Source organism: Carassius auratus, unplaced genomic scaffold, assembly GCF_003368295.1.
Source record: "Carassius auratus strain Wakin unplaced genomic scaffold, ASM336829v1 scaf_tig00000511, whole genome shotgun sequence".
In the NCBI taxonomy this organism is placed as follows: domain Eukaryota; kingdom Metazoa; phylum Chordata; class Actinopteri; order Cypriniformes; family Cyprinidae; genus Carassius; species Carassius auratus.
Window position 1 is genome coordinate 1 of NW_020523305.1, and position 27414 is coordinate 27414.

Consider the following 27414-nt stretch of genomic DNA (forward strand, 5'->3'; position numbering starts at 1 on the left):
ATTTTCTCCCTTTGCATTTTCCATCCTTAACTCTAGTCATGATTCTTCTGGATTAGAAACATTTAAACTCCCCCCCCATCCCTTTTTCCATATTTAACCTAAAGCATGCTTGCTTTGTGAAATTTCCACTCCTGGAAACGTTCACATGCATCTCATATAGCAGAGTATCATCTGCACGAACCTCACATGACTCACTGATGGCAGCATGTGATTTTTCTTTTTCAGGTCCCACTGGCATTTGACTGAATATGGTCATTTCAGTTCATTTCACTGCATTTTGTTGCCACACCACACAACCAGTAAATCTGGTGTGTCTATTTGGAAATGTGTTTTCATGTATGTTTCATGTAGAATACAAATGCATGTAATAATTTGTTGATTTATGTTTTTAGACCAATGGCCATGGATCTCCAGCAGGGGATTTGGTTTACCAGGAGCGACTCTCTCGCTTGGAAAGTGACAAAGAATGTCTAGTGCTCCAGGTGAGTTGTCAAAATCAAGTCGAGAGGCTTTGTGGGATTTTCTTGTCAGATATGAAGTTGTGTGCCTCTGTTTTCCTATTATCTGTCAGTTTGAATGCAGCAATTGTAGTTTCTAAATGTCACACATCACACACAACTCAGTTAGTATCCACTCTGATCCCCCAGGTAAGTGTTCTGACAGACCAGGTGGAAGTTCAAGGAGAAAAAATAAAGGACGCTAGACTCGAGCCTTGAGGAACACCAAATGAAACTGAATGCTACAGAAGAGTTACTACAGCAGGTGTGTGATCTCTTTTAAAAGGCTTATGTGCAATAACAGAAGTGCACGGCATTTAAGACACCGTTGTTGTAAGAGTGGTCAGTATAAAGGAATAGATTTCCAAAAAATGAAAACGAATATGTAAATTGTGTGTAGGGAATGCTTAGCAGAAGTGCTTTAGAGATGGAGAAACTGGAACTACAGACCGAGGTATCAAGTCTCAAACTAAAGCTAGCTGCTACAGAGGGGGATTGCAGAGAAAGTGAGGTAAGGAGCACATGTTTGCACTATCAACACTGAGAAATTTCACAGGGCACAGAGTCCCACAAACCTAATAAATTACAGTCTCCAGTCATTAATCAGAACCTTAAAAGTGCTCTAAATGCAGAACAGAATTAACTGTACTGACAATTTAATGAAATTAAACCTGGCTATTATGGTTTGACCACCCTGTGGTTTCCATAGTGACATTCATTGCTGCTTAAGCCCCCAGCTTTATCCAGCAGAGGGTGAGAGCAAAACACAGAGTGCCAGAGCCATTTCCTGTTATAAAGCTTGTTTTGCCCCGTTTGAGTCCAGACTATACTGGACCCATTCAGCTTTCTCTCACTTGCATGAGCCCGAAAGGGAGTTTCACTTTCAGAAACCAGAAATCCACAGTGGACCAAAAGAATGGGCTAGGTTTCCTCTGTGTTAGATAAAAATATAGATTTCATTTTAGTATAATTTTAAGTTCTCGGTTTCAGTGTTTTTTCCACTTTGTAAGTGTCTTTGGTGGCCTTCTCATCCAACCAAACTCAAAACATTTAGCATTACAAGTCACAAAATTATTTTTGACTCTTTGACTTATAGATATCATGGTCTTTCTCCTTAGGGTTTTTATCAGGATGTAAAAGACATGCGCCTTCAGTTGACTTCTATGGAGGACGAGAGACAAGAGTATGAGAGAAGTCTTAACTCTACCAAAGTACGAGAGCCTCATGGTCAGGTCATAATTACACAACATAAGATTAACAGCAGTGAAGTGTTACAGCAAGCACTTGTATATGAATCACTGAGAAATCCTTGTAAAGTTCACCCCTAACCTTCACGACTAGCCACTGGAATGTGCCAAGCTAATGAACTTATCCACATGCTCAAAGCAGAACAAATTCAAATAGCTGAACAGATTCATGAAAAATCATGTCCCTTACTCCTAATTTTATTTTTATTTGTTTTGCATTTCTGCCACTCAGTTTGGTTTCTTGCATAACGTGAAATGACATTTCCCATTGTATTTTTGATAATGCTGTATTTTGCAGATAAGTAAATTTGATCGAAGTAAATTTGGGGTCGGCACATGGTGAGCTTATTTTTAGTTCTGGAATGTCCTGGCAGCATTAATTGTGGTTTTTATTGGTCAGGAGGAATTGATATCACTACAAAAGCAGTTGGAGGAGAGAGAACAGGCACTTAGAAGATTTCAGGACCAGGCCATGTCAGAAACCCCAAACACAGAACAGTCACAAAGCAGAGAGAAAGGTAACATTATGAACATGCCAAAGTCAATTTGAAATGTAACTAGAGGAGATGCAAAATCAAATTTAAAATAATGTAATAATGTACAGGAAGGTGAAAAAGGTGAATTATGCTTAAATGTGAAATTTGATCTAGTTTACTCTACTTTGTGATCTGTAAAAAATTCAATCATCAATGTTTTTATATATATATATATGTATGTATATATATGTATGTATATGTATATATGTATATATGTATGTATATATGTATATGTGTGTTTTGTATTTAACATCATTATTTACGCTGATTGGCATAAATATGGTGGATGAGTGGAAAACGTAACTAGTTGTAGACTTGGACTCTAAATCTAAAGGGAGTCTTGCACAGACACATTATGCAGCTATTAAATCCTCTCTTAAATGTATGACACAGGAACAAAAACATTTATGCGTTATAAAGGAGAAACTATCCCAGCACACTGTAAGCTCCAGAAAAACTGTTGGAATGTATGAGGAATATGAAGGTTTGTATTACACGTCTAGACATGCTTTTTGATTGATGGTGACCTGGTTTTGGCTGCAGACTCCCCTTCTCTTATAACTCCGATTTGCTAGATGTGCATGAATTGTCTCACAATATTTATTCTTGACTGCAAATCATCTTTACTTCCAAAATGACGAGTATGCAGTTTCTGGGGTGTTTATTTGAATGATTCCAGAGACATAAAAATTTATCAAAAGCCCCAGTCTTGTTCTGAAATGTTTAGCTGTTGTGTGCCAGAAGATATTATTTCTGGAGTTGTTTTGTGTGTTCAGACATGGAGGTGCAGAGAATGAGGAGTGCTGTTGAGTCTTTGAAGACAGCTAATGAAGAGAAGGTAAACAATACGATGTCCTGCTATTTTGTTGTGATGATCACATCAACCACCTACCAGCACACACATTATTTCACATACTTTGGTTTCTAATTAAACCATCTCCGTAATCTTTGCGTAAACAGTTTTTACATAGATTTATACATGTAGAATATATTTAATGTAGACAGAACCAGTCAAAAGGATTTTTGATATGATACTTTTATTCAGCAAGTGTGCATTAAATTTACCAAAAGCTTCCACAAATTTGATTTCAAATCAAAGTTATTTTGGTGTAAATGTACTATTTTACATATTTTACAATATTACTGTGTTTGTGTATATATTTAAATAAGAATAATAATATTTGTGTATATGTAATATTACAAATAATATATGCATTTGTATTGTGTAAAAAGTATTTAAAACATTTTTTAGTTTAATTATTAATCTGTATTTCATATGATAATCAGTTTTACATAGTTTTAATCTGAATTGTTTTAGGATTTGAAGATAAAAGAGCTGCAGCAGTCTCTGATCCGTTTCAAGCGAGTGCAGGATATGGTGTCGTCTGTGCAGGCATCAAAAGGTGAGATGTCCTTGGCACATTTTTATGTCTTCAGTTTATTATTTCCTTTTGAGGAAAAAAAGAATGCTCATATTGCAAGGGCACGCTATAAACAATTAAAAACAATATCTCCTAGACACAAAATTGAAAGCTGTTGAAAAATCTCTGAGAATAGTATGTGAGCCTTTCTATTTCTATACATTCTGCTATAATATAAAACCACTGATCTTTAGCAGTTCTCTACATGTACAAGTAACTTGATTTCATTAATATTATGAACGACATGCATTGCTTAATCAGTACCACTTGTGTCTGTTTTTGTTTTTGTCTTTATGACATTAGGAAAAAGATTATTTTGATCCCAAGAATATTTCCCAAAAAGCTTTTGTCTGATTCCCAGTCTAATAGCTTGGCTGATTTATCCTGTCTTATGACTTATGCTGTTTTCCCAGACCAAACCAGGGATGAGGACACAAGAGAAGGGCTGTGTGACACCGAGATGGTCTCCACAGGAGGCACAGAGGAAACCGATGAAGTATGAAGGGTCTTACTCACTCACACACACACACATGGTTTATGTACACAGGATGTTCCTCAGACTTCCTTTTAGACCCCCTCCTTGCAGTATTTTCATTGTGATGGTCTGACAGAGAATAACAATTTAACCATAACCTTTTTGTTGACGGGGAACGTCTCTGTTGTTTTTGTTTGGGAGCAGCATCCTGTGATTTTTCAGGTCATTTCAGAGCGGTCACTGCCTGCTCTTGTCCTTTGAAATCTGACTCCTCAGGGAAAATAGTTTTCTCACTGCTGATCTCCTGCATACTCGCGTCCATCAGTGATATTGTTGTTGTGTCTCATACAGCCTCAGCTCATTCCATGTTCAGAGCTGCCCCCTGAAGTGACCACACACAAACCTGCAGCTGAGACCACCGACAGGTCTGTTTACTTACTGCAGACATTTATTTCAACCGTTCATACAAAAGATATATTGACGTTCAAGTATTTTCCATGGTTCCATGGAGATTGAAAAAATAGATCAAACTGACTATTATTTTCAGGCACTTTCCATGAACAGAGTACAAAATGGGCTTTAAAATGTAACATTGTTTTATGAAATTAAGGTAAACAAAAGAATTGTAAAATGACATTTAATTTAAAAGTTCATAATTTCTTCCATTATCAGGGATTTGTGGTTTTATTGCAAAATTTTATTACAATTTATAATTACATTATTAAAATTCTGATCGTTTTGATTTCTTCCTTATGCTTTTCAGTGTCTCTGAAGTACAGCAGCCTGAAAGGTCTCGTTTGACAAGCAATAATGAGGTACCAACTTAATCTATATGAGAAATTATGAATTAGATATGTTAATAAGATCCTGTAAAAAGGTTCGAGATTCGCAAATGTAGGGTTCAGTCACCCCAAGTTGGTTAAAAACACAGCTTGAACACAGTAATGTTGCACAGTAATAAAACAACATCATAGCTGCACTGGAAACATATGTATAACATATAAATGATGCTAATAAAGAAGCATCTAATTTGTTTTTAATTAGAACTGTTAAGATCCAATCATTTGGCAAATCAAAAACTGAAATATCTTCAACCAAGAACTGCAATTTGCTTGTAATATTTTAGGATGAAGCCAGTAAAAATGGAGGCTCTCCATCCATCTCCCCGACTGAGAATTTTGGCTCTAAAAAAACACGTTCCTCTTTCGGACGTGGCTTTTTTAAGATCAGAGGCAACAAGATGTCAAGCACCGCTCCCAATCTGAGTGAGTGAGACCAAACACTTTCTGAAAAACATTTTGTATTTTAAAAACTGCAAAAGTTTGACCTTAATGAACATGAAGTATGCCTATTTCTTGGCAGTTTTGGAATCTTGGATTATTTATCCTATTAATGAATTATTGATCACATATTGGCTTGGCAGTTGAAGGAGAGCGTAAGGGGACTGAGCACTTGGATTTGGCCGGGTTGCAAACTCAGAAGCCGAAAGCACTAGAGACATACTCGCCCGAAGGAAAGAAGAAATCAAAGGGGATCATGAAGTTATTTGGAAGGTCTTTTTAATGTGTTTTAATATATTACTACTAAACTCCAGTGTCTATTAAAATGCAGATATTAACTATTATAATCCCTGCATCAGAATGAAGAGAAGTCAGTCCACCTCTGACGACCTGGACGATTCTCCCGAGTCAGCGTTTCGGAGAGGGGGAGTTCGAGCCACAGCGGGACCCAGACTGGGCTGGTCACGTGATATGCAGCGAAGCAATAACAAGTACATACAGTTTGTTTTTTAAGAGTTCTTTCGTTTCAATTTTTTTTCATGCACCTCTTAACATGTAATGTTGTAAATGTCACTGTCAGTGAGCTGGACAGCCCATTTTCACGCTGGAGTAAAGAGCAGGTGTGCGTTTGGCTGCAGAACCAGGGACTGGACTTGTATGTAAATCAAGCTCAGCAGTGCATCAGCTCTGGACAGACATTATTAAAGGCGTCTCCGCATGATTTGGAAAAGGTCACATTTTCAAATATGCATGCACATACTTTTATTTCTTAAGCTTTAAGGTTAGGTTATTCTGTGTGGTGTATGACATTTCTGTCTGTGCTTCAGGACATGGGCATCCGGCATCCTCTACACAGAAAGAAACTGCAGCTGGCTCTTCAGTCACTGGGCTCCGAGGAGGAAGATGCCATGGGTAAACTGGACTACAACTGGGTTACTCGTAAGTAACAATCAGGGTTTTTTAACTAAATGAAACAAATTACAATTCTTTCAATAATTACTCAACCTCATTTTGTTCTAAACCCGTAAGTCCTTGGATCCTCTTCGGAACACAGATTTAGATATTGTTGATCAAATCCAAGAGCTTTCTGACCCTGCATAGACAGCAAGGTTCAAGTGCCAAAAAAGGTAGTAAAGATGTTGTTCAAATGGACCATGTGACATGAGTGGTTCAACTGAGAGTCATGGTACTCTCTTGAACATGTGGCGAATACTCAATAAGAATAAGAAATTATTGAAACATTTTTTTTTTCTTTAGGCACAAAAAGTATTCCCGTATCTTCATAATATGACTGTTGAACCACTGAAGTCATATGGACTATTTTAACAATGTCCTTAATACATTCCAGGGCCTTAAACATGTCATTTGTTTTACTGTCTGTGCAGGGTCAGTAAACTCTCAGATTTCAGTGTTCCAAAGATGAACGAAGGTCTTGCGGGTTTGGAATGACACGTTTTCATTTTTAGGGTGTAATATCACTTTAAGCCAGACATCTGAATAAGGTTGATTACAAATGTTATTTGACCCATTAATACTTTATTACAAAGTCAGAGTACTGATATTATTATTGTAATTATCTCAAAGGATGGCTGGATGACATCGGCCTACCTCAGTATAAATCTCAGTTTGATGAGGGCAGAGTGGATGGGCGCATGCTTCACTATATGACTGTGGTAGGTGTCAATTACAATTTAAATATTACAATACCTTTTCTTTTATTTATATATATATATATATATATATATATATATATATATATATATATATATATATATATATATATATACACACACACATACACACAAGCTAAAATTTTAGCAGCTATTATTATAGTCTTTAGAAATCATTGTAATGTTCTGATGGTGTCCAAGAAAAAAAAATGTTGGTACCAGTTTTTGCGGAAATGCAATACTAAAGTTTACTTTTTTTTTTGATCTCATTGGTTAGGATGACCTGTTGGGACTGAAAGTGGGCAGTGTTCTTCACCATCTCAGTATTAAGAGAGCCATTCAGGTGCTACGCATCAACTGCTATGACCCCAGCTGCCTCCGTCGCCGACCAACGGAGGTAGCATGCCCTGCTGTTATACCACCACACTAAGCGCCAGTTACTTTGAATATGACTTTGATTTTTGCTGTATTTTTTCCCCTTTGATTAGAATAATCCCACGCCAGCAGAAATCTGTCAATGGACCAATCACAGAGTGATGGAGTGGCTTCGTTCAGTGGATCTAGCGGAGTATGCACCCAACCTGAGAGGAAGTGGAGTCCACGGAGGCCTAATGGTATGTACAATGGAGCAGAAGACATCAGTTTCTATTCAAGTTGTTTTTTCTTATTTTTATTTTTTACCTGCGTTTCTCAGGTTTTAGAGCCTCGCTTCAATGTTGAGACAATGGCTCTGCTTCTTAACATCCCACCAAATAAAACTCTGTTGAGACGTCACCTTGCAACCAACTTCCATCTTCTGATTGGCTCAGAGGCACAAAGGCTGAAGCAGGAGCATCTTGAAAACCCAGATTACACTGTCCTGACAGCTACAGCCAAAGTCAAGGCAAGTAACTGTGTGTAAGGTTGCCTCTGGGTCTCTGAATGTCACTTATATTTGGAATATAACTAAACAGCTGTTTATTAACTTAACACCATGCTGATAACATTTTACCTGTTCTTTACCATTCTCTCTTCCTTTTAGCCAAGACGTCTGTCATTTGGAAGTTTCGGGACATTGAGACGGAAGCGACAGGAGGAGATGGAAGAGTATGTTTGCCCCATGGATGTGCAGATGCCTAAGAGCAGTAGTTTCAATAAAGGCCTTTGCGTTTACGAGGACGGCTTGGATCAGCTGGAGCAGGTATGGACAATTCCACTGACTAGGATGCAATGGAGCTAAAATTGTGAATCATATTTTAATTGCTAGTTTTTAATAAGTTTTCTGGTCATAGTTGGATGTAATTGTTAAATGATGGTGTGCAGATGGAGGACTCTGAAGGAACCGTGCAACAGATTGGCGCATTCTCGGAAGGAATCAACAACCTGACTGTAAGAAAACCACACAATATTCCAGCTGTACTTTATCCTGTTCTTACCTCAGTACCTCATGTGTTCTCCAGAGCATGCTAAAAGAGGAGGAGTTCTTCATGGAAGCATCGTCCCGTTCACCTGAAACCAGCACCATAGATGACAACTAAGAATGTTTGAACTTGACTAAGTCTGTAGCTGTGAAAGTTACTGTGATTTCAGTATGAAAGCAATAAGCTCAGCTCACAGTGAAACTCAAAATGATTACACAGTACATGCAATAGAATATTAATTCAGTTAAATGCTATTTATTCGTTTAGGATCTACAGTAACTGAAACAGTATTTTTAAGTGTTTGCACCAAGCTAAAAACCAAAGACGACAAATCAAAATGGCAGTTAGTTCTTAATGATTTTAATTGTCTTTTATACTAGGCTATATATTCTTATGTGACCGTTCACTGCATGTTTTCACCCTTTTCTAGTTGGACGTTTACATGATTTTATTGGGAGGGAAAATTTATATTTTTGCCTGCAAAAACTTGATATTGTTATACTATAACCATATCAGTGAATACCATGTACTATGTACTGTTTTATGCATGTAAGTCAAAGAAATTCCATTAAAACTATTTTTTTTTCTGAATCCAATCTTTTTAAAAGTTTTTAGACAATGCATATGTTTGCCTTGGATCTTTTCATATGGGAGATTATCATCTATGAGTCTATATAAAATAAAAAAAAGTCTAATGCAGTCTTTCCATATGAAAGGCAGAAAACTTTGAAAAATAAAAGTTTCAGGCTAAGTGGCGTAAGGTTTTACATGTGGAGCTTTGTTAACATGAAAAGCTGTAACAAGCTGCCATGTCTGGGCTAGTACAGAAAAATGTGAAAATGTCAAACTTGTTTTTAGTCTTCGATCAGTTCTCCAAACCACTTGTCCTGTGTAGAGTTACCTGGGGGAAACATCGTTGCACAAAAAAAAAGTAGGAACCAGATGCTTTCATTGACTTTTAAGCTAAATGCATGACATGTTCAACCTTTAAGATACATTCACGCTCTACACGTTGTCACAAGTGTCATGTTGTCAGCCAGCAAATGGAAAACTGCACTTCAGTTTCTACAGTTCCAGCAGGCTTAGAGCAGAGGTCTGCACGAGCTTTAAACTGAAACCCGAACCCGCCAAGCCCGTGATCGTCTGACCCGACCCGAGCGAAACCCGAAATCTTTTTTTTTTTGTTTGTTTGTTTGTTTTTTTCGGGGAGCCTAAAATAACGAGGAGAATAACAAAGTGCAGTAAACGGTAAAACAGTTTGCACTACAATCCAGTGTGTTCCTAATTAAGATAATACATTAAAATAATGTAAGACACACTTTCAATATCAAGCTGCAAAACAAACAGATTTGTACAGCTAAAAATAGCTGGACACAGACTAGACCGGAAACCAGACCCATGTAATCATTGACAGTAAACGAATGTAATTTACAAATGGCCACGCCCATTTTTTACAACAACAAAACAAAGTTTTGCTGAAATCACATGACTTGACCAGTCTGTCACATGTTCCAAAATCATTGATTCAAACAAAAGACAAAAGATCCGAAGCTAAACGAATCATTTTCACTAAACACGTTAACAATATTTTAGAAAAATTGTGGCAAGCGTGGTGCTGCTGCTTTGCAAGTTACCCATCTTGTGTTGGTAGTGGTGTATACCACAGTTGCCTTGCCGATTGCGAAACGTGATTGGTAAACAGTTTGCCAGATTATACCAAGACCATTCAAACTGGCTCATTTACTAAATGTCTGTCATTTACTCTGGCCGGCAGCCATATCACCCTGGAGCCCAAGACCGGTTGCCCACTGAAGCTAAGCAGGGCTGAGCCTGGTCTGTACCTAGATTGGAGACCTCCTGAGAAAACTAGGTTGCTACTGGAAGAGGTGCTAGTGAGGCCAGCAGGGGGTGCTTACCCTGTGGTCTGTGTGGGTCCTAGCGCCCCAGTGTAGTGATGGGGACACTATACTGTCAACATGCACCGTCCTTCGGATGAGATGTTAAACCGAGGTCCTGACTCTCTGTGGTCATTAAAATCCCAGGATGTCTTTCGGAAAAAGTAGAGTTGTGAACTCGGCATCCTGGCTAAATTCGCCCATTGGCCTCTGACCATCATGGCCTCCTAACAATCCCCATATCCGCTGATTGGCTTCATCACTCTGTCTCCGCTTCACCAATAAGCACTATGGCTGCCAGCGCCATGCTGCACACTGGTGGTGGATGAGGAGATACCACCTGACTATGTAAGCGTTTTGAGTGTCTAGAAAAGCAAAAGTCCATGCCTGCATCCTATTTTCAATACTATTTAGGGCAGACAGGGTGGAAGTATACACATTGGGACGCAGGATATATTTGTTGTTAAATGTGAATAGAGGCTTGTAAATAATAGGAGATCATCAGCTCCCTCTTGTGGCTGATTATACGAAACCACATACCCGAGGTGCTGAGCCATAGGTATATACAGTGTGTGTTCATGTGTGTGTGTGTATATATATATATAATTCAGTTGCAGTTCCCCAATTCTTGCAACCAATGGGGAAGGAAAGATCAAATTTCTGATGTTTTCAATTCAAAGCCTAATAAAAGCGCATTCTTTAAGACAGTCATTGATCGCTTCACACTGCTTTCCATCCCCAGAAAAGCCTAGCTTGCAGTAACATGCATTCTTGAAACAAATGAAGTAAATGTACATTGCCATTACTCCAACTGCATTCTATGGATGACTCCAATCTTTCTCAATTATATCTTGGTCATTTTGTACCCCCAATATTTAGCTCAAATGTTTCCTCTGATTTTGTGAACACATTTAGTACACTGGTTTCTTTGATGTCACACCTGTGAGGTATGGTGGGCTCTATGGACGGAGGGATTAGAAGCCCCTCCACTGAATGAAGACGGCAAGTCTTTACTTCAACATCCAGCTCTAGAACAGACTCCCCATTGACCAGGATCTACCCCTGTATGTGAGGGAATCAGTGGTTACTTAAAGTATTTGGACCTTTAAATCACAATTCAAATATATGGATTTCATTGTATTATTTCAATGGCATCATTTTTTGTGTCTGTATGGAGGGATTTACCCTCAAGTTCACACAGGTGTCCTAGCAGAGTAACAGCAGGTGTAATTAACTAACATTTAACCATGTGTATAAATAAGTATACTTTTTGTGTTACATTTCAATCCTACATTCAGATTTTAGATAAATCATATAAAAAGTGTTCCTGTGGCTCAAGTGGTATAGCATTGGGTTAGCAGGGCAAGGTTGTGGGTTCAAAATTTAGCCTGAAGTTGTTTTGGAAAAAAGCGTCTGCAAAATGATAAAATTTTAATTAATCTAATTTAAATCTAATGTATATTTTTTTTTTTTTGTTTCAGTTAGTTTGTGATGTCTGTGTAATATATATATATATATATATATATATATATATATATATATATATATATATATATAATATTTTTTTATTTTATTTTTTTAATGACTCTGTTTCACAATGAATCCCACATATTATATAATGCATTCTATGTTTCTTAGGTGCTCCAATACTTTTGATTGCCATATTTTCAATTTATTTTAACATTTGATTTATTTTAACACTTACAGCAGTTGTTACATTAAATGTCAGGACCTGGTCCGCCAAGGTCACAGCACGAAGATTCGACACAATGAAGCTGGCACTCAACTGTAGACAGATAAGACGGACAGGATTTAGTTAATTAATGACCTAGAAATGATTTGATCACACATTTTTCACACATCAACACACAAACCTGAGAAGTGGACACTATGTGATTGTGCATCAGTTCAAGTAGTTTTGTCTTACCCTGAAATTGGGAGAAATGAAAAGAAAATGTAGAGTGTTGCTTAAGTGACTGGATCGAACATATATACAGAGAATGTGACATAAAAACATATTTAATAAAAAAATAATTTTTAAAAACCGAACAGTTGTTATTTTTGCACTGTACCTCCTCTAAGTATTTTAAACAAAAAGGATGAACTGGGATAAGTTTTATATGGTCAGAAAAAAATGGCCAATTAAATAATTATAAATTAGTTAAACCTTAAAAACAAATTTAAATAATGTAACAATGTGAAAAATTCTAAATACAGCTAAAAATTTGAATTCCTTCATATTAATACAATACATCATTACCTATTTTTATGAATTATTATTATTATATATTTTTTTTTACAACGTAGCAAATATTTGGCTTATAACAAAAAAAGGTAATATCTAGCACAGGTCAAGTGTCTTAAAGTATATTCATTTAGGGATTAATAGAGTTTAAAACTCAACCTCAAGCAGAGAATTTTCAATTCCCTGAGAGAATATGCTAAAAAGGTTTAAACAGGTTTTGCTGTAAGAAAAATAAGATACAAAGACATTATTGATCCTCATAACAATCAAAAACAACATTAAGTAAGTGTATGATGTTTATGTAACACAAATCTTTTATCTTCACGAACCTCTTTCTCGCTTATCTACACTTACTTAATGTTGTTTTTGGAATCATCCATTTGGTTGATAAGCTGATGGAAGCAGTTCCAACCAAATGGATGATTCAATTTGAGGCAAAGATATCCGTCTCCACAAGAGTTCCTTACTTACGACTGCATTGAAGATGGATTTTTATCTGGTCTGCCTTGAAAATAGAAGTTTACAGATTTCAGAAAAGTTCATGTATTCCCTGTCATCTTAACAAACACAATGAAACATAATCTGATCTGAGCAGAAAAGAGTGAAACAGTATGTGATGATTCTGCTCTTGTATCCTGCATTTGCACATCCTTGAAAACATCTGGGGAATACACACACACACACACACAACCTGCATTCAATCACCTCCATCTGTCAATGTTTCAACAGCCAGGCCGGTCAGAGTGTAGTAGAGGATTCCCTTCTTCAGCGACTCAGAGTTCACCTCTCCTGCAACCATGTGCAGCTTAGCAAGTTAGCTTACAAGTGAGCTCTCATCTCGTTAGCCAGCAGGGTTTTCACCTGGAGCAAAAGCATGCTTAGTATTTGTTTGAATGTATCCACCTTATTTTGCAAGAAACAACTGCTGTTTTCTGTGAATGTAACAATGAAACATCCAAACAATTGAGAATTTGTCACCTACTCGACTGTTCCCGGTTCCACTGTGGCACAGGTGGCATATTTATGGCAGGAGTCTGGTCTGCACACATCTTTTACACTGCAACCCTACCCTTCAACAAACTGGGGAAAACAGCAGGATTGTGAAGATGGCAAACTGTAATCAAAGCAATGGGTGCATTCAAGCTGCTCAGAAAAGAGTAAAAGAGTGTTCACAAACTCACCTTTTCCAGAGCCATCATACACAAAAAAAAAATGTCCAAAAAGTCACATCAGATGCTCAATAATAGTGTTTGATTCAGACAGAAGAAAAGAAGTAAATTATCTTACTGCACATGTGCTAGTCCCATTGCCTGCTATACCATCAGAGCAGACTCCATTATTGCTGCAGGGAGTCGCTGCTGATCCTGGACACTCTATTGACAGAATAAAGGATTCCTTTCATTAGATTTCATGACATTAAAAGTGAAGAAACCTTTTACATTTTTTTGTTTCAATCAGATAAAATGGTCAACTTGGTTATATCAGTCACACATTTGGACATCCAAACAGTAAAGAATGGCGCTAACACTCCCAAGGTCATGGGTTTGCATGAATTGCATTAATTTAACCGTCATGTTGAGATCTGGTAATTTATTTTTTGTTTTTAAGGATTTTTCCCCACCATGTTAGACTCATGGTGTTCCCAGTAAAAAATGACCAGCCTACAAAATCCACTTGTTAAACACAAATTTTCCTTTATTTTTACCAAAAAATGGATTCAATTGTTTTTATCGATTTGTATTATTTAAATTAGCACAGGTTTTGTTTTCTATTTGGAAATGACTGGTCGTAGGCCTCACTGATCTGAGCTTATGCACATTGCCAAAATTAAACACAAATAATGTTTAAATAAAAAAAAACTGAAGTGCATAAAATCTGATTACTGAGGTCTACAACAAATCATTTTAAAAAAAGAAATACAAAACTTGTGCTAACTGAGAGAAAACAAGTTTACAGAAATAATTAATCCAAGATTTGGTGATAATATCACATATTGAAAGATTCAAAAGCGATTTTTAAAAGGCAAAATTAAGTAAAGGATTTTCAGAACACAACATATGTATACCGGTACTTTGGGTGTAATAGATATATTTTGGATAAATGATTTACATGCATAAAATGTAAATGTAAAACATAAAAATGTAATTTGTTTAAATATTGCTAAGGCAAAGTCAGCAAGAGATCAGGTGTCATGGTGTCATTATCACATAAATGTTAAAAATGGAAACAGAAAGGATAAAGTGTGCCTTCCAAATACTGACAAGGTCACTGTGGAAGGTGGAAGGTCATATTCATGCATATTGGATTTATATCCCTCCCTAGCCAAAATGAACGCCAGTGGAATTCCTATCATAATTTGAAATCGATCCAAAAGGATCTTACTGGAATCAAATAAGAATTCTAATAAGAGTCACATAAGATCCTGCCGGATCAACTATAATTCCTACTTCCTAGTTTATTTCTTCTGGAAGTTCAATTTATCCGGATCATTTTTTATTTTTAGAGAATGCTGGCTTTAGTTGTTTATATTATCTCATAGTATCATCTCTTAGGACTGGTTGTGACAGAATTATGAGAAACCATCATAAAAATGTATATGAATTATGATAGAGATTCTGTTTAGCATTCCTTTAGCATCTAATTTGGACTAGGAATGATAGCCATAAAGTTTTGTTTTTTAACTTCTTTTCCCAGGAGGAGCCATGCTTCCCATGTTTGTGTTTCAGTCTTGTTAGTGGTCACATTAGAATAGTTCCTCTCCGACTCTTCCGATCAAAATATTCCCTCAGTGTGCAGTATTTCCCCTCACAGAATGATGGAAATACCAAATGCCATTTAAAATGTGTAAAAATCGTATAAGAACACAACAACATCATTGGCCTCAAACTGACCAATGCAGTCATTGCCCCAGTGACCTGGACAGCACTTGGGCTCCACCGTGTCTTTGTAACACTCGAACGAACAGCCCTTGACAGACAAAGCAATGGTGATGTGATACCTAAAGACATATAGAGAGATTACTGTATAATTGTTGCCTCTGTATTTTGTTTATGCACAAAGGAAACACCTCATCTTGTCACAAAAGCTATTAATGTCCTGTTAAAAGTGGGCTTTGTCAGATATTATAGCTTAAGATTTACAGTAATATCTATCTATCTATCTATCTGTCTGTCTGTCTGTCTGTCTGTCTGTCTGTACTACACATTAAACTAAATATAATGTGTAGTAATAGATGTCTGAGCTTTTAAATAAATTATTGCTGTTCTTGATCCCTGATAATAGCAAAGCCTTACCAGCACACATAAACACGTCTTGTACTTTTCTCTGGCTGCCTCTTGGTGTAGTCATCAGGACATTGTACTAAAGACGTCAAGGAGCAGGAATGACATTTTGATTTAGTCACCACCTCGAAGTTCTGGTCACAGCGGTTCTGGCCACAGAAATCAACACAACCACAAACAAAGACACACATACACATAGCACATTAATTCTCACAACAAAAAACTAACAAAAAGACTGTTGAAAGCAGTGCTTTCATTTGGCATTTTTACAAAACCAATAAAGTTGGAAAGAATGCTGGATCTCAACACCTGTCACTGATTTTCCTGATTAACCTGATTCATTCATGACTTTACAGTTGGCCAAAAACATTCTCAGGATTACATTACCCAGCATTCCACATTGCATGTCAAATGATAATAAGAATTGCTTGCATAATGTTTCTTAAAGTGCTACATTTTTTCAATTTTTCAACTGCAATCACAGAAATTTAAACATTCTCCAACTAAATAAAGATAAAGTATCCCTGGAAACGGATATGAACAGTCATATCAAAGAGAACCATGTTTATGCTGTTATATAGATTGTAGACTGACAAAGAATGTAAACAGGAAACTGAAGTAGAGTGAGCTTTGATTTGAAAGATTTCAACTGATTAACCTTGGAAAGCATATGCGTCTACAACAAACTGCTTTCTCTACTAATTCTACTCTACTAATTTGTTCAAACATATTTTATTTTGCAGTATGGCTATTAAAAAGAATATAATGTCAATCTTGAACACCCATATTACACACATGTAACATGAGTATATATGTGTGAATCTCACCTGTGATGCTGCACAAGCCATCCAGAGTATGTCAGTCCCTAGCATTAGTTTAAGATGAGCTTCATGGTCATTATATTTTCTGTTTCTCTCTAACTCTGTCTTTCTGGCCCTCTGAGGTCCTTCACCAGACTGTAGCCACACAAGTTCTGCCTTTTCAACAGTTCCTCCCTCTGTCTTTCCTGTATCACAACCCCACGAGATTCAGGGGGTGACACCTTCCCGCCAAAATTTCAGGCAAATGCCTAAATCCCTTTCATACTGCACATAAAATCATCAACATGCAGCTTGGAAATAATATCATTATAGAAGGTTGTTTCCAATAATTAAAAAATAATAATAACAAGATTTGAAAGATAAAAAAAGAAAGAAAAATCTAAGTTTACATCACACTTCTGTTTTTATTTATGACACAATAAAAAAACAAAATGGTAATTGTGACTTTGTATCTCACAATTATGACTTTTTTCTTACAACTGTGATTTTATGTTTCACAATTTTGACTCCTAACTTGATATCTTGTAATTCTGAGTTTTTGTCTTGTATTTTAGACTTTTATTTTTCTCAAAATGTCAGAATTGTGAGATATGAAGTTGTAATTAATTTTTGTTAATCTTGTGGCATAAACAAGCTATCGTAGATCTTGGTGTCATCAAGTAGAGATGGAGAAAAATCTCTTTGACGCCATGCATTTATGATTATGAAGGCCAATAAACAACTATTTTTCTGAATAGTTGGTGAATAATGCAGCTAGAAAGCTGGGAAGAAACTGGTCGATTTCCAGGAGCAATCAAACTGTTGTGAGTATGTGTACTGAATAAATGCATGCAGCCGAAAGCAGAAGAGTCACAGGATGTCCTCACTCATAAATAAGCCAATTGGTCAAGTGAAGATGCCCTGTCACACACACTTCCTTTATGTCTTGCTGCATCATGTCTTTTCTTCAATGTTTCCATAACAAAAGAAAAACTGTATGACCACACGTTCAATTTTCTTTCTACGTGCTAAAAGCTATTTAAAATGGTTCTCTGAAATCTGCTGTGAATGGCCTCCCAACCAGATGTAAAAAATCAAACACGTTTTTGATCCCATTTAAACTGTAATTGACACCCCAACCACAAGAACGCAATGTACTATACAATATGCTAACAATAAACGTATGTGGTCCTTCTCACCACAAGAATGATTTGACCGAGTTAGTTTCTTTCTGTTTAGAAAGTTTTTTTTGTTTGTTTGTTTGTTTCCTGAAATTGACATTTATACATGAACTGGGGTTTTGAAAGAGATGTTTCAGGATTTTTTTATGTATTTCACTGATATTCACTCGACTGCTTTGCAATACTTAAACGGACCTTAACCTGACTTGCAGAAGAAAGTTTTGTAGTTGCAAGCTACACTTACCTTAGTTGTACAACGGGAACATTCAGATCTAAATTTTTTGTTGTTACTTTCGCTTTGTGTTGTCCAGATAAGTTAATAGTGTATCAATTATGCATTATTTATATGTGAATGATCGACTCGCAATAAATCATTTGTCAAAGTGTTATTAACGTTAAAATTAACACATATTTGAACCTCATACTGTTCAATATTAAACAGTCTGTGTGAAATGGCAGTTTGACCATGTTAATTTGGCAATTTGAAACAGTTTTAATATTTTTAAGTCATAGACTATTTACCCATTCACATCAATCCAATCTTTTAGTTTATGGTGGATTATAAGGCGCACCTTCAATGAATGGCCTATTTTAGAACTGTTTTCATATATAGGGTGCACCGTATTATAAAGCACCTAGAATAGAAGATACAGCAAACGTTTGACTGGGTTTACGGTATCCATCCACTAGATGGAGCTGTGCTATAAAGGGAATGTCAACATTTTGACAGCGCGTTGATCCATATAAAAGGCGCTCTGGATTCTAAAGCGCACTGTCGTTTTTTTTTTTTTTTTTTTTTTTTTTTTTTTTTTTTTGAGAAAATTAAAGGCTTTTAAGTGCGCCTTGTAGTGCGGAAAATACGGTATATAACTTACACAAAAAATACCTGAGTGACAGCACATATTAAATAGCAATAAAGTGAGTGATTTATCAAATCGGAAGAAGCATCTCTTATTGGATCAGCATTCTAAATAATAATTAAATACATGGACGGACAAAATGTATATCAGATGTAGATAATTAGATGCACTTCCACATATGAAAATGTATTACAAAAAAGATGTTATTTAAATGTGTGAACATCACATCATCTAGTGTTACATGCACCTCAAAGTCTTGCCATATATATTCAGTTTTGTAGAGATTAAAGCCATTTTCTCAAATTATGACCGCCACCATCTAAATGAAAAAGCAGTACAAACACACTGCAAACTAGAAAGCAGAAAATTTCACTCAGTGCATTCTTAAAATGGAGTATAATATAGGCCTATAACTGCAAATGGACTTTTACTTATTTAAAATTATATGAACTATAAATCAAGGGGTGGAAGGGATTGTATGCAACAGGTTTTTCAGCAGAGTTTTGATTATTATAATAATTCAGAGGCCTTGATACAATAGGTTTTGTAGAATTAAAAGTTTTCCTGTGGCATCAGGGTGTAAAACCCCTTTTGAGTTTAATGAAACCATCATTTTCTAAGCATTTTAGTGCTAAAATAATGATTAAATGCCAATGTGTTGAATCAGTCTTCCTCTTGTAGTCCTCTCTGGCTTGTAGACTTTGTGACTCCAGTAGAGGGAGGCAGAATCCATCATGTCACTGATGGATGGATTCACTCTGTTCATATTCTCCTTTCACCACATATGTGTACAAGACCAGATACGTCAGTCAAGTTGTTATATGAACAGAACAACTGGCAAGTGTGTGATGAATTGCTTTAAAAGAAAAACATTTCATCTTTCTATGGTGAGATATAGTAAGAAAGAAACAAAGAAAACATACAGGATGAATTAAGGGAGAGCGAGCACTAAGACGTGTGTAGAATCTTAACATTGACTCTGCAGCAGTTGTTGTGGGAATTGTTGACATTTAAGCAACAGTTATTGGCAGGAAAACAGTGCCGCCAATCCAAAACCCCTCAGGCCTTAACCAACACAACCAGACACAGCCACGAGCCCCTACAGACTTCTGGGAAGGCGTACAGAGCATGGCACCACTCATAGAGCATGCGGGAATGGGCCAGTGAAAAAAGCGTGACTCTTGGCTTCGGATGTAATGCTATGCTTGGATGGACATAACTGATCATTCACATACTGAGACAAAAGATGAGCGATGATTGGGATGAGCGATGACCATGGTCTCCACAGGCCAGCGTGGATCAAATTAACATCCAAAACATATTGTGCGTGTGTGCATGTGGTCGCACCACCCACCGCGATGCATTCAGTCTCAACTCAACAGCACACACACAGAAAAACTGAATAATTTGAGAAGGGAAAAAATCTCTTCAACTTAGTTTAAAGGAATGTAAAATATTGCATGGACATGCCTCAAAAAAACCTCTGGGGCTCAGCAAACAATGAGTATAAAAGGCAGAATAATTTCATTAAAGTGTAAGGAAGGCGGGGAACCCATATTCTTCCATTTATTATACGATTGAATTTCATCGGCAGAAATATTTGTCTTTGTTTTAACAGTTGTGCTACTTTTTCCTCAGCAAACTACACTTCCAGAATATTAAGAAACAGTTTCGGCTCATTAGCAATGATGGAACAAAACCTGAAAAGGTAATATTGCAGTACAGTAGATTTAATTTGGCAAATCATCTCATTTCAAGAATGATTTAACCATTAAACACATACTAAAGAGAAAGAGAGGGGTGAAGGAAGACACAGAGGAAACCAAGAGGTTGGCAGCCACCTGAGCTGTTGGCTTTATCCGAAAGAACAGATGCGTCCACGTGGACTCATTTTGCCTGCGTTTCACTCTGGGATGATGGGCAACAGATTTCCAGGGCTGAGGGTCTGAGCGCTGCTCTTAAAAATATACCTGGAGGGTTGCAGAGATGTTTTCAATGGAATTGATTTGGGAATCACTGTCTGTGATTCATCAACTTACTGCCCACGGAGTGCAGAACTGACAAGAATGAGGAGAAGGTTTTATCTGCAAAACTCTTCTAGAGTAAAAAATAAAGAAATTGGTCAAAATGTCTCATTTATCGGTACCATGAATGATGAAAAAAAAAAAGAGAGAGAACTGCAACATTTCCAAAAGGGAATCATTTATTGTATTGAATTGTGTTGAGAGTCTGTGAGAGTCAATGTAGAAGAATAATCTGAGTGATTTTACACAGACAAAAAAAGCTTGATGCAACTTCCACTCAGCGGTAAATACAACCACATGAGAATGAACAAGCAGGCATTCAGAGTGAAATCATGAAATGCAGCATGAGCGAGACTTTCCAAACTTTAAGAGATTTGCCAGCATGTGCCAGAACTCACAGGATTTTTTCCTTCTGTCACTGGACAGAAGATCTCTGATATGTTCTGCGTGTGTTGCCGTAAACTGTCACCGTCCTGTTGGCTGGAATGTGGCTACATAAAAGGGCCACTTGCATTAGCATTTAAGGGCTGTTTAAGAGAATGCAGCCATGGTATTTGGCACAACTCTGTTAGTTCTAGCAAAGCACTACTCTTTCAGAGATGTGTGTGTGGGATTAGAGTTTAAGAGGAATGGAATGTGACACAAACATCAGTCACAAGAAATAAGTACTAGAAAGACAACAACCATGAAAAGTAATTTGAAATATACATTATATTATTATTTGATAAAGCTGCTATTGCGAACTGGATCCGTTGTCTACACTTTTGGGAATTATACTTGTTTGTTTGTTTGGGAGACGGAGAAACATCAGCAGTCACAAGCAAAAAGAAAGTACAGGGTCTCTACATTTTTTTATTTAATTTTAATAAGGTTGAAATCGCACACGTCCATTGTTCATAATTTAATATGTACATTTAAATCGTGAAATATATAGCTAAAATTGCAGAATACATGCTTTGTGAATTATTTCTCTCTTTTACTCAAGGGATTCTCAATTGCAACCTATAAAACATCGTATAAAAAATACCTTGGTATATTATCTACATAATTCCCACTATAAGTCATCGTTAACTGTAAAAGCGTTCAATACAAACTTAAACAAAAGCATCTATTTACACTTTTTCTGCTGTTCCCAGTATTTTAGTTCCCTTTATGCTCCAGTTATATTCCACAGTCACTATATACAAAATGGCTTAACTCCCACTTGAAGCCCATGGGAAGAGTTACGCATGTGGATTTAGGGATTATACCATTTCTCCCTGGTATTGGACTGCCGGTTGCCATGGATATTTTGTTATTTGTATAGGCCCAACGGGGGTGAGAGCACAAAGAAGGTCCACTTCCTCTCACAAGATCCCTCCCCGAGTAGTTGCACTACTTGCAGGTGTGCATGTCGTTCATTGTCTCACAGCGGCGACAGCGAACGTAGCAGCACCAGACGAATTTACACTCGCAGCGCTCTACGTGTCGTACCACGTGTGTGTTGTAGCCCCGCCCACAGCAGAGCAGGTTACAGCCGTCCGGCCCGGCTGAAGTTCTGTTACACCTGCGGCCCCTGGTCCCCGTCACGCCCAACCGCCGGTCCTCCAAACAGTAATTGGGAGATTTGTTGAAGAAGATTAACTCTTCTTTGCTAATAGGTGTGTGGCGATGGTCTTTGTCCTTACGTCGCACCTTATGTTTAGAACGGTCCACCACCTGAACGCTGTTTTCGTAACGCTCCTTCAGGTAGGCGCCCACACGCTCGAATGCAGCCATTGTGCGCCAACATGTTTTTACCGCACACGAACCCGACACGCCATGACAGCGACAGTCTGTCAACATTGTTTTGGCCACCGCCTGTAGAGGAAGAGGATACGGAGATCATTATATATCTGATCGGTAACAGAGAGAAGCTGGGAAAGCAGCTTGTTTTTCTAGACAATGTAAGCAAGAAATAAATAAGCATGCAGACATGTGAGCTGTGATTTGAGCCAACATTTTTGCAATTTATTTTGACAGACTTCCTGGATTTAAGGCAAAAACGCAGAACTAATGTACTTCGGCGAGAGAGTTCACCTTGGTTTGCTATAAACCACATTTCCAAGGACTATATAATTTTTACGGACTAAGCTTTTATGTTCTCCCAATGCTTCATGTTCTGCACCATGAAAGCGGAAGGAGTATTTTGTGAGCTGACGACTTTCATAAAATAGGAGCATTTGTTTGGGTGAAGGATTATGGGGGCCCTTCGCTGACTTGAGGGGAATTTTGTCTCGCTTAAACGCTTCCAACCAGAGCAGTGGTTTAGGGTCTCCAAAGACTTACAAGTGTTCTTCAGTCAAGGCTGTGGAATTCAGTGCAAATCATCAGCTTCTCAGATTAATCAAGGACATGTGGGGAGATGTAACTCATTTGATCGACAAATTGCCAGAGCTGAAACAGCCCATTACTATTTCTGTTCCTATTTGGTTGCTTTGAAATGGTTTTTTCTTGTCAGCCAGAACGAGTCAAATATTCATTTGCTGGAGAAAACTGTCATATTTTATGACTGAGGACTGAGGGAACCTTACACTGAAGGATCAACGTTCAGTTTTAGAGATTAGATGTGTTTATAAAAGAGGCTGTGAGAACACAAGAACTTGAATGTGTTACAAATGTTTCAGGAATGCTTTCTGAGTGAATGGGGAAGGACAGACATTTTCTCCACTGTCACACTTTTCAGATTTTCTTCTATTAGAGTGAATTAGTGTCTATACAGGGAAACACAGCACTGAATTAAGAGAACTCTCTAGTACTTTTTGTCGTTTTGAAGCAGGCAAGCATAGTCAGTCACATGCACCAATCAGCTTCACATATCAATCAAAATGTGAATGGAAAGGCAAAATAAATCATCTTCAGTCCTTCAATACATCAATGAAGGGAAACAGCCCTGAATCAGAAATAACATTTCCATTTTCTCCATATAAAAACAATTTTATGATGAGAAAATGGGACAAAATTATGAGCTATGTAAAACAATGACATAAGCTTCTGTAGAAGCTCCAAGTCAGTGTGATTTACTTAAAAATCATGTTTAATTTAACTACTCATAATTCTTAAAAGAAATCAAAGAAGTCACTATGGGAATCTAAACTGCCTCAAAAGAGCTCAGCAACGACCACACACACTCTCATGAAGCATATCAGATTACGTCATTTGCAATACTACATGGGATTGTATTTTAGGCTTTTATAAACAATGTTAAGTACAAAGTCTTGTACCTTTGTCTGTTTGTTCAATTTTCAAATTCTTTTTTTGTTACAAATAAAGTTTGGAATGTTATGATTCATCTCAAAGCTGCTTGGCTTCCATCCATGACTTCTTATTAAAGCCTTTATTAAAGTACTTTTAGAAATCCCTATGGAGAAAATGAAGGGGAAATATACAGATGCTTCTGAAAAAGTGAGCAGCCACTGTTGTGCATGTCATTTCTTTCAACATACTTCTACTTTAAAGAGTTTAGTTGTTTGTCACCTACCTGTCTCCCAGCCTCGCTGTTATGCTGGTTCATAGTGAGCAGGGCATCCTCACTACGGGCTGATATGTTCTTTACCGAATTGTTGATGAAGCGACGGCTGAACGAAGTCCCGAAGGCGATGTCATCAGAGCACCCACCCCAGTGCCATCCCTCCGTGGGAGAACCGCTGCCCAGCAGGCTCATATCACACGAACACTCTGTCATATTTCCAGCACTGCAAGAGCGGGTGACCGCGTGAACCAGGCCGGCAGCCATTACTGCGTAGATAAACGCTGTCTCTTTTGTACCTTAAAAACAAAAAAGAGAATTTAAGCAAGATGCCGATGCAAGTTAAGTACTTAAAAATGTTGAAACAATCATAAAATATGGAAATATTAGATTCACAGCGGGACATTTGTGAGAAGGGTCTCAGTGCAGCAGTATCAGAGCAGAAGAGTCTGGAAATGTTACCTATATTCATGCAGAGAAACACTGATATCACATTATACATATGAGCACAAATGTTTGGCTGATGTAATTTATTTTTTATTGTGAGAAAAGGTGATGCTTTAAAAATTCTTAACATCCTTTTAACTGAAATGAATTGTTTTTTTAACGTTACAATTTTATACATTATGCAAATGGCTCTATACATTTCTGCAGTTCTGATTAAATGTTACTTACAATAAATATATCAATTGAATAGCAGATCCTAATAAAATGCAGTGATTATATGATCATACGCAGTGATTAATAAGATAAATATACTAGTCCTAATCTCGTCTCTAAACAAATCGAGTCATAAAGTTACACATATAGTTTCTAGAAAGATCATTTTAATAGCTTTTATAAAATTATATTTATAATAAGGCACATTTTTAATCAAGTTTGGTTTATAATGTTTTAACTTTTAAGTATATTTTTCTTATTTTAACTCTTTAGACAGAATTGCAGATGCCTGTAAAATTCCTTGGTTGTGGCTGCATGAAATGAGATGTACAGTATATCAAATTCAGTTTGCCCTTGAATCAAGCTTTAAATTGAACTGCTCTGGAAGATAAGCTTCAGGCAAATCTTAGAAATGGATTCACAAAAATCAAGAAACAAGTTCTACCATTTCAGTTTGACTCTTTGTTTTGTAATCATGCTTATCCTGCATGCATTAAATTCAGGGCCAGATAAAGACCATAGTAAATTTAGTATAGAGATGGTTAATCTAAAACAGATGTGTGTCAGAGCTGTTCCAAGAATCAAATCATCTTTTCCATAAACATTTGAAATCAAAACAGCTATTAAGGGGTCAAAAACAGGAATCCCAGTCGATTAAAAAACATTCAGATTCCTTAAGCAATTACAAACTGATGATCCCTCATTATATATTACAGAATGGCTGACTTGTTTTATTTATTAATTTTGTTGAACTGTCCAATAACCACATATATGCATATATTTTCGCATATATCATTTTTAAATAACTATTTTCTTCTTTTAGACATAATATCAGCATAATTACTAACTTCCGAAGGTGAACAGCCTGCTCTATTAAACTAATGTTGCACTCCAAATAAATTATCTAACTTTTTTTTCTAACCGTATAAAGCACTTCTTAAAATAAGTCTTAAGACTTTGTTCAGTTTCTGTGAATCGCAATTTGATAAACATTTGATTGATTTTTAATGAAAACTATCAGACAATATTACCACCCTAATTTGTAATATTTTTGTCTCATGATTACTCAGTCGTGTTGCTGAAACTTTACTACTAACTTTAATTAATACAATGATCCAAAAATCTGGATTATAAAAGTTCAAGCACAAGTCTATTTGAGACCTGGACCACAAAAACCGGTCAAAGTAGCAAGGGTATATTTGTAGCATCAATAGCCAAAAAATACATTGTAACAGGTCAAAATTAAAGATTTTTATTTTATGCCAAAAATTATTAGGATATTAAGTAAAGATCATGCTCCATTAGGTTAGTTTGTACAACTTAATTTTTGATTAGTAAAATGCATTGCTAAGAAATTCATTTAGACAACTTTTAAAAGGAGATTTTCAAAATATTTAGAATTTTTTTCACCTGAGATTCCAGATTTTCAAATAGTTGTATCTAGGCCAAATTATTGTCCTACCATAAAGAACCATACATCGTCTTATTTAATTTCGCTTTCAGTTGAAAAACAAAATGACCTTATTTTTGGTTTTTGTGGTCCAGGGTCACATTTCAGTATGACAGTTTGCATGCATACCACTGGTAAGCTCGAAGCCGAACACGTTGGGGTCCCGTTCGGGTCGAGCAGTTCCAGCGCTCGTGTTTGAAACTGCGTTTGGCACTTCGGTGATGCCCAGGCGCGCGCCCCTCTTTTAATGCTCGGTAGAAAGGTGCGGTTTGCGCGCGCAACAGCTCCTTCTGCTTGTGCGACAGGGCAAATGCGCGCAACCCAACTTCTCGTGCACTCCTACAGATGTGATGCCCAACCACCTGTGATGCGGAGCAGTGTGACACAAATATCAGAAGCGGTTCTCCTCTCCTGTCGGCCTGGATTGAAATGCCATACACCAGGCCCGAGGAAAAGGAGACAATTTTCAAACATTTTTATTTCAAACCATTAATAGACAATAAAGTAACATAGCACTTATAATACTTACATCCAACTTCCCTGAGAGCACAGAGGGCAAACTGAGAGCCCATAGAAGGATAAATGGTAAAACTGCTTGTATCCCACAACCGGTTTTATCCATGTCCGCTTCATTAATCTAGCATTAGGTTAATCCACAAACGGGGCTTTTAAAATAAATAAATAAAATGTCCCTTTTAAGTATCCATTAAGTTGCAGATACGATCACAAACATCCACCCACCAACAAGTCACCTTCGCCATCGGTACGAACTCAAAAAGACACAAACTGTTATATGCGGCTGTTGGAAAACGCGCAACTAAACACTCTCCTGTGAAATGCTCCCACATCGTGATAGGCCGAACGTTCATTAATATTCATAAGATAAGACCGTTCTCAACACTGATTGGATAAACAGATCTTCGGCTGGAGGCCAGTGAGAGACAGGGAGCACAAAGCGAGCGCGACTGATGCAGAAAGAATCAGTCATTTTTGCAGCTCCATCGG

The 27414-nt window shown here is 37.1% G+C and overlaps 2 protein-coding genes and 2 long non-coding RNA genes across 4 annotated transcripts; 2 read left to right on the forward strand and 2 right to left on the reverse strand.

Annotated features, from left to right (window-relative positions):
• The first annotated feature begins 97 nt into the window (after positions 1–97).
• LOC113069031 (uncharacterized) lies at positions 98–698 on the forward strand. The gene is made up of 3 exons (XR_003279648.1): positions 98–308; positions 393–482; positions 648–698. It is a non-coding gene; the product is annotated as an uncharacterized LOC113069031 (long non-coding RNA).
• Positions 699–900: 202 nt separating this feature from the next.
• LOC113069030 (liprin-beta-1-like) lies at positions 901–9122 on the forward strand. Its single transcript, XM_026242007.1, has 20 exons — positions 901–1008; positions 1616–1708; positions 2145–2262; positions 3057–3118; positions 3599–3683; positions 4115–4197; positions 4528–4601; positions 4940–4991; positions 5303–5441; positions 5600–5729; positions 5816–5947; positions 6037–6187; positions 6284–6395; positions 7041–7129; positions 7404–7523; positions 7615–7740; positions 7821–8009; positions 8148–8306; positions 8429–8494; positions 8566–9122. The coding sequence occupies exons 1-20, from the start codon at positions 901–903 to the stop codon at positions 8641–8643; spliced, it is 2166 nt and encodes a 721-aa protein (XP_026097792.1). The 3' UTR covers positions 8644–9122.
• Positions 9123–11170: 2048 nt separating this feature from the next.
• Positions 11171–12469, reverse strand: LOC113069029 (uncharacterized). Its single transcript, XR_003279647.1, has 3 exons — positions 12296–12469; positions 12127–12207; positions 11171–11483 (listed from the first exon to the last, which is right to left on the reverse strand). It is a non-coding gene; the product is annotated as an uncharacterized LOC113069029 (long non-coding RNA).
• Positions 12470–21600: 9131 nt separating this feature from the next.
• LOC113069032 (protein Wnt-16-like) lies at positions 21601–24934 on the reverse strand. Its single transcript, XM_026242008.1, has 2 exons — positions 24312–24934; positions 21601–22651 (listed from the first exon to the last, which is right to left on the reverse strand). The coding sequence occupies exons 1-2, from the start codon at positions 24564–24566 to the stop codon at positions 22187–22189; spliced, it is 720 nt and encodes a 239-aa protein (XP_026097793.1). The 5' UTR covers positions 24567–24934; the 3' UTR covers positions 21601–22186.
• Between the last annotated feature and the right edge of the window lie 2480 nt (positions 24935–27414).

Bases quoted from the DNA above. Each gene is read 5' to 3' on its own strand.
- LOC113069030 (XM_026242007.1), top strand. From the start codon at position 901: ATGCTTAGCAGAAGTGCTTTAGAGATGGAGAAACTGGAACTACAGACC. The intron at 7,130-7,403 runs GTAGGTGTCAAT...CTCATTGGTTAG, and splicing joins TGCTTCACTATATGACTGTG to GATGACCTGTTGGGACTGAA. The intron at 8,495-8,565 runs GTAAGAAAACCA...TGTGTTCTCCAG, and splicing joins AAGGAATCAACAACCTGACT to AGCATGCTAAAAGAGGAGGA.
- LOC113069032 (XM_026242008.1), bottom strand. From the start codon at position 24,566: ATGGCTGCCGGCCTGGTTCACGCGGTCACCCGCTCTTGCAGTGCTGGA. The intron at 22,652-24,311 runs GTAGGTGACAAA...CTTCCTCTACAG, and splicing joins ACAGCGAGGCTGGGAGACAG to GCGGTGGCCAAAACAATGTT.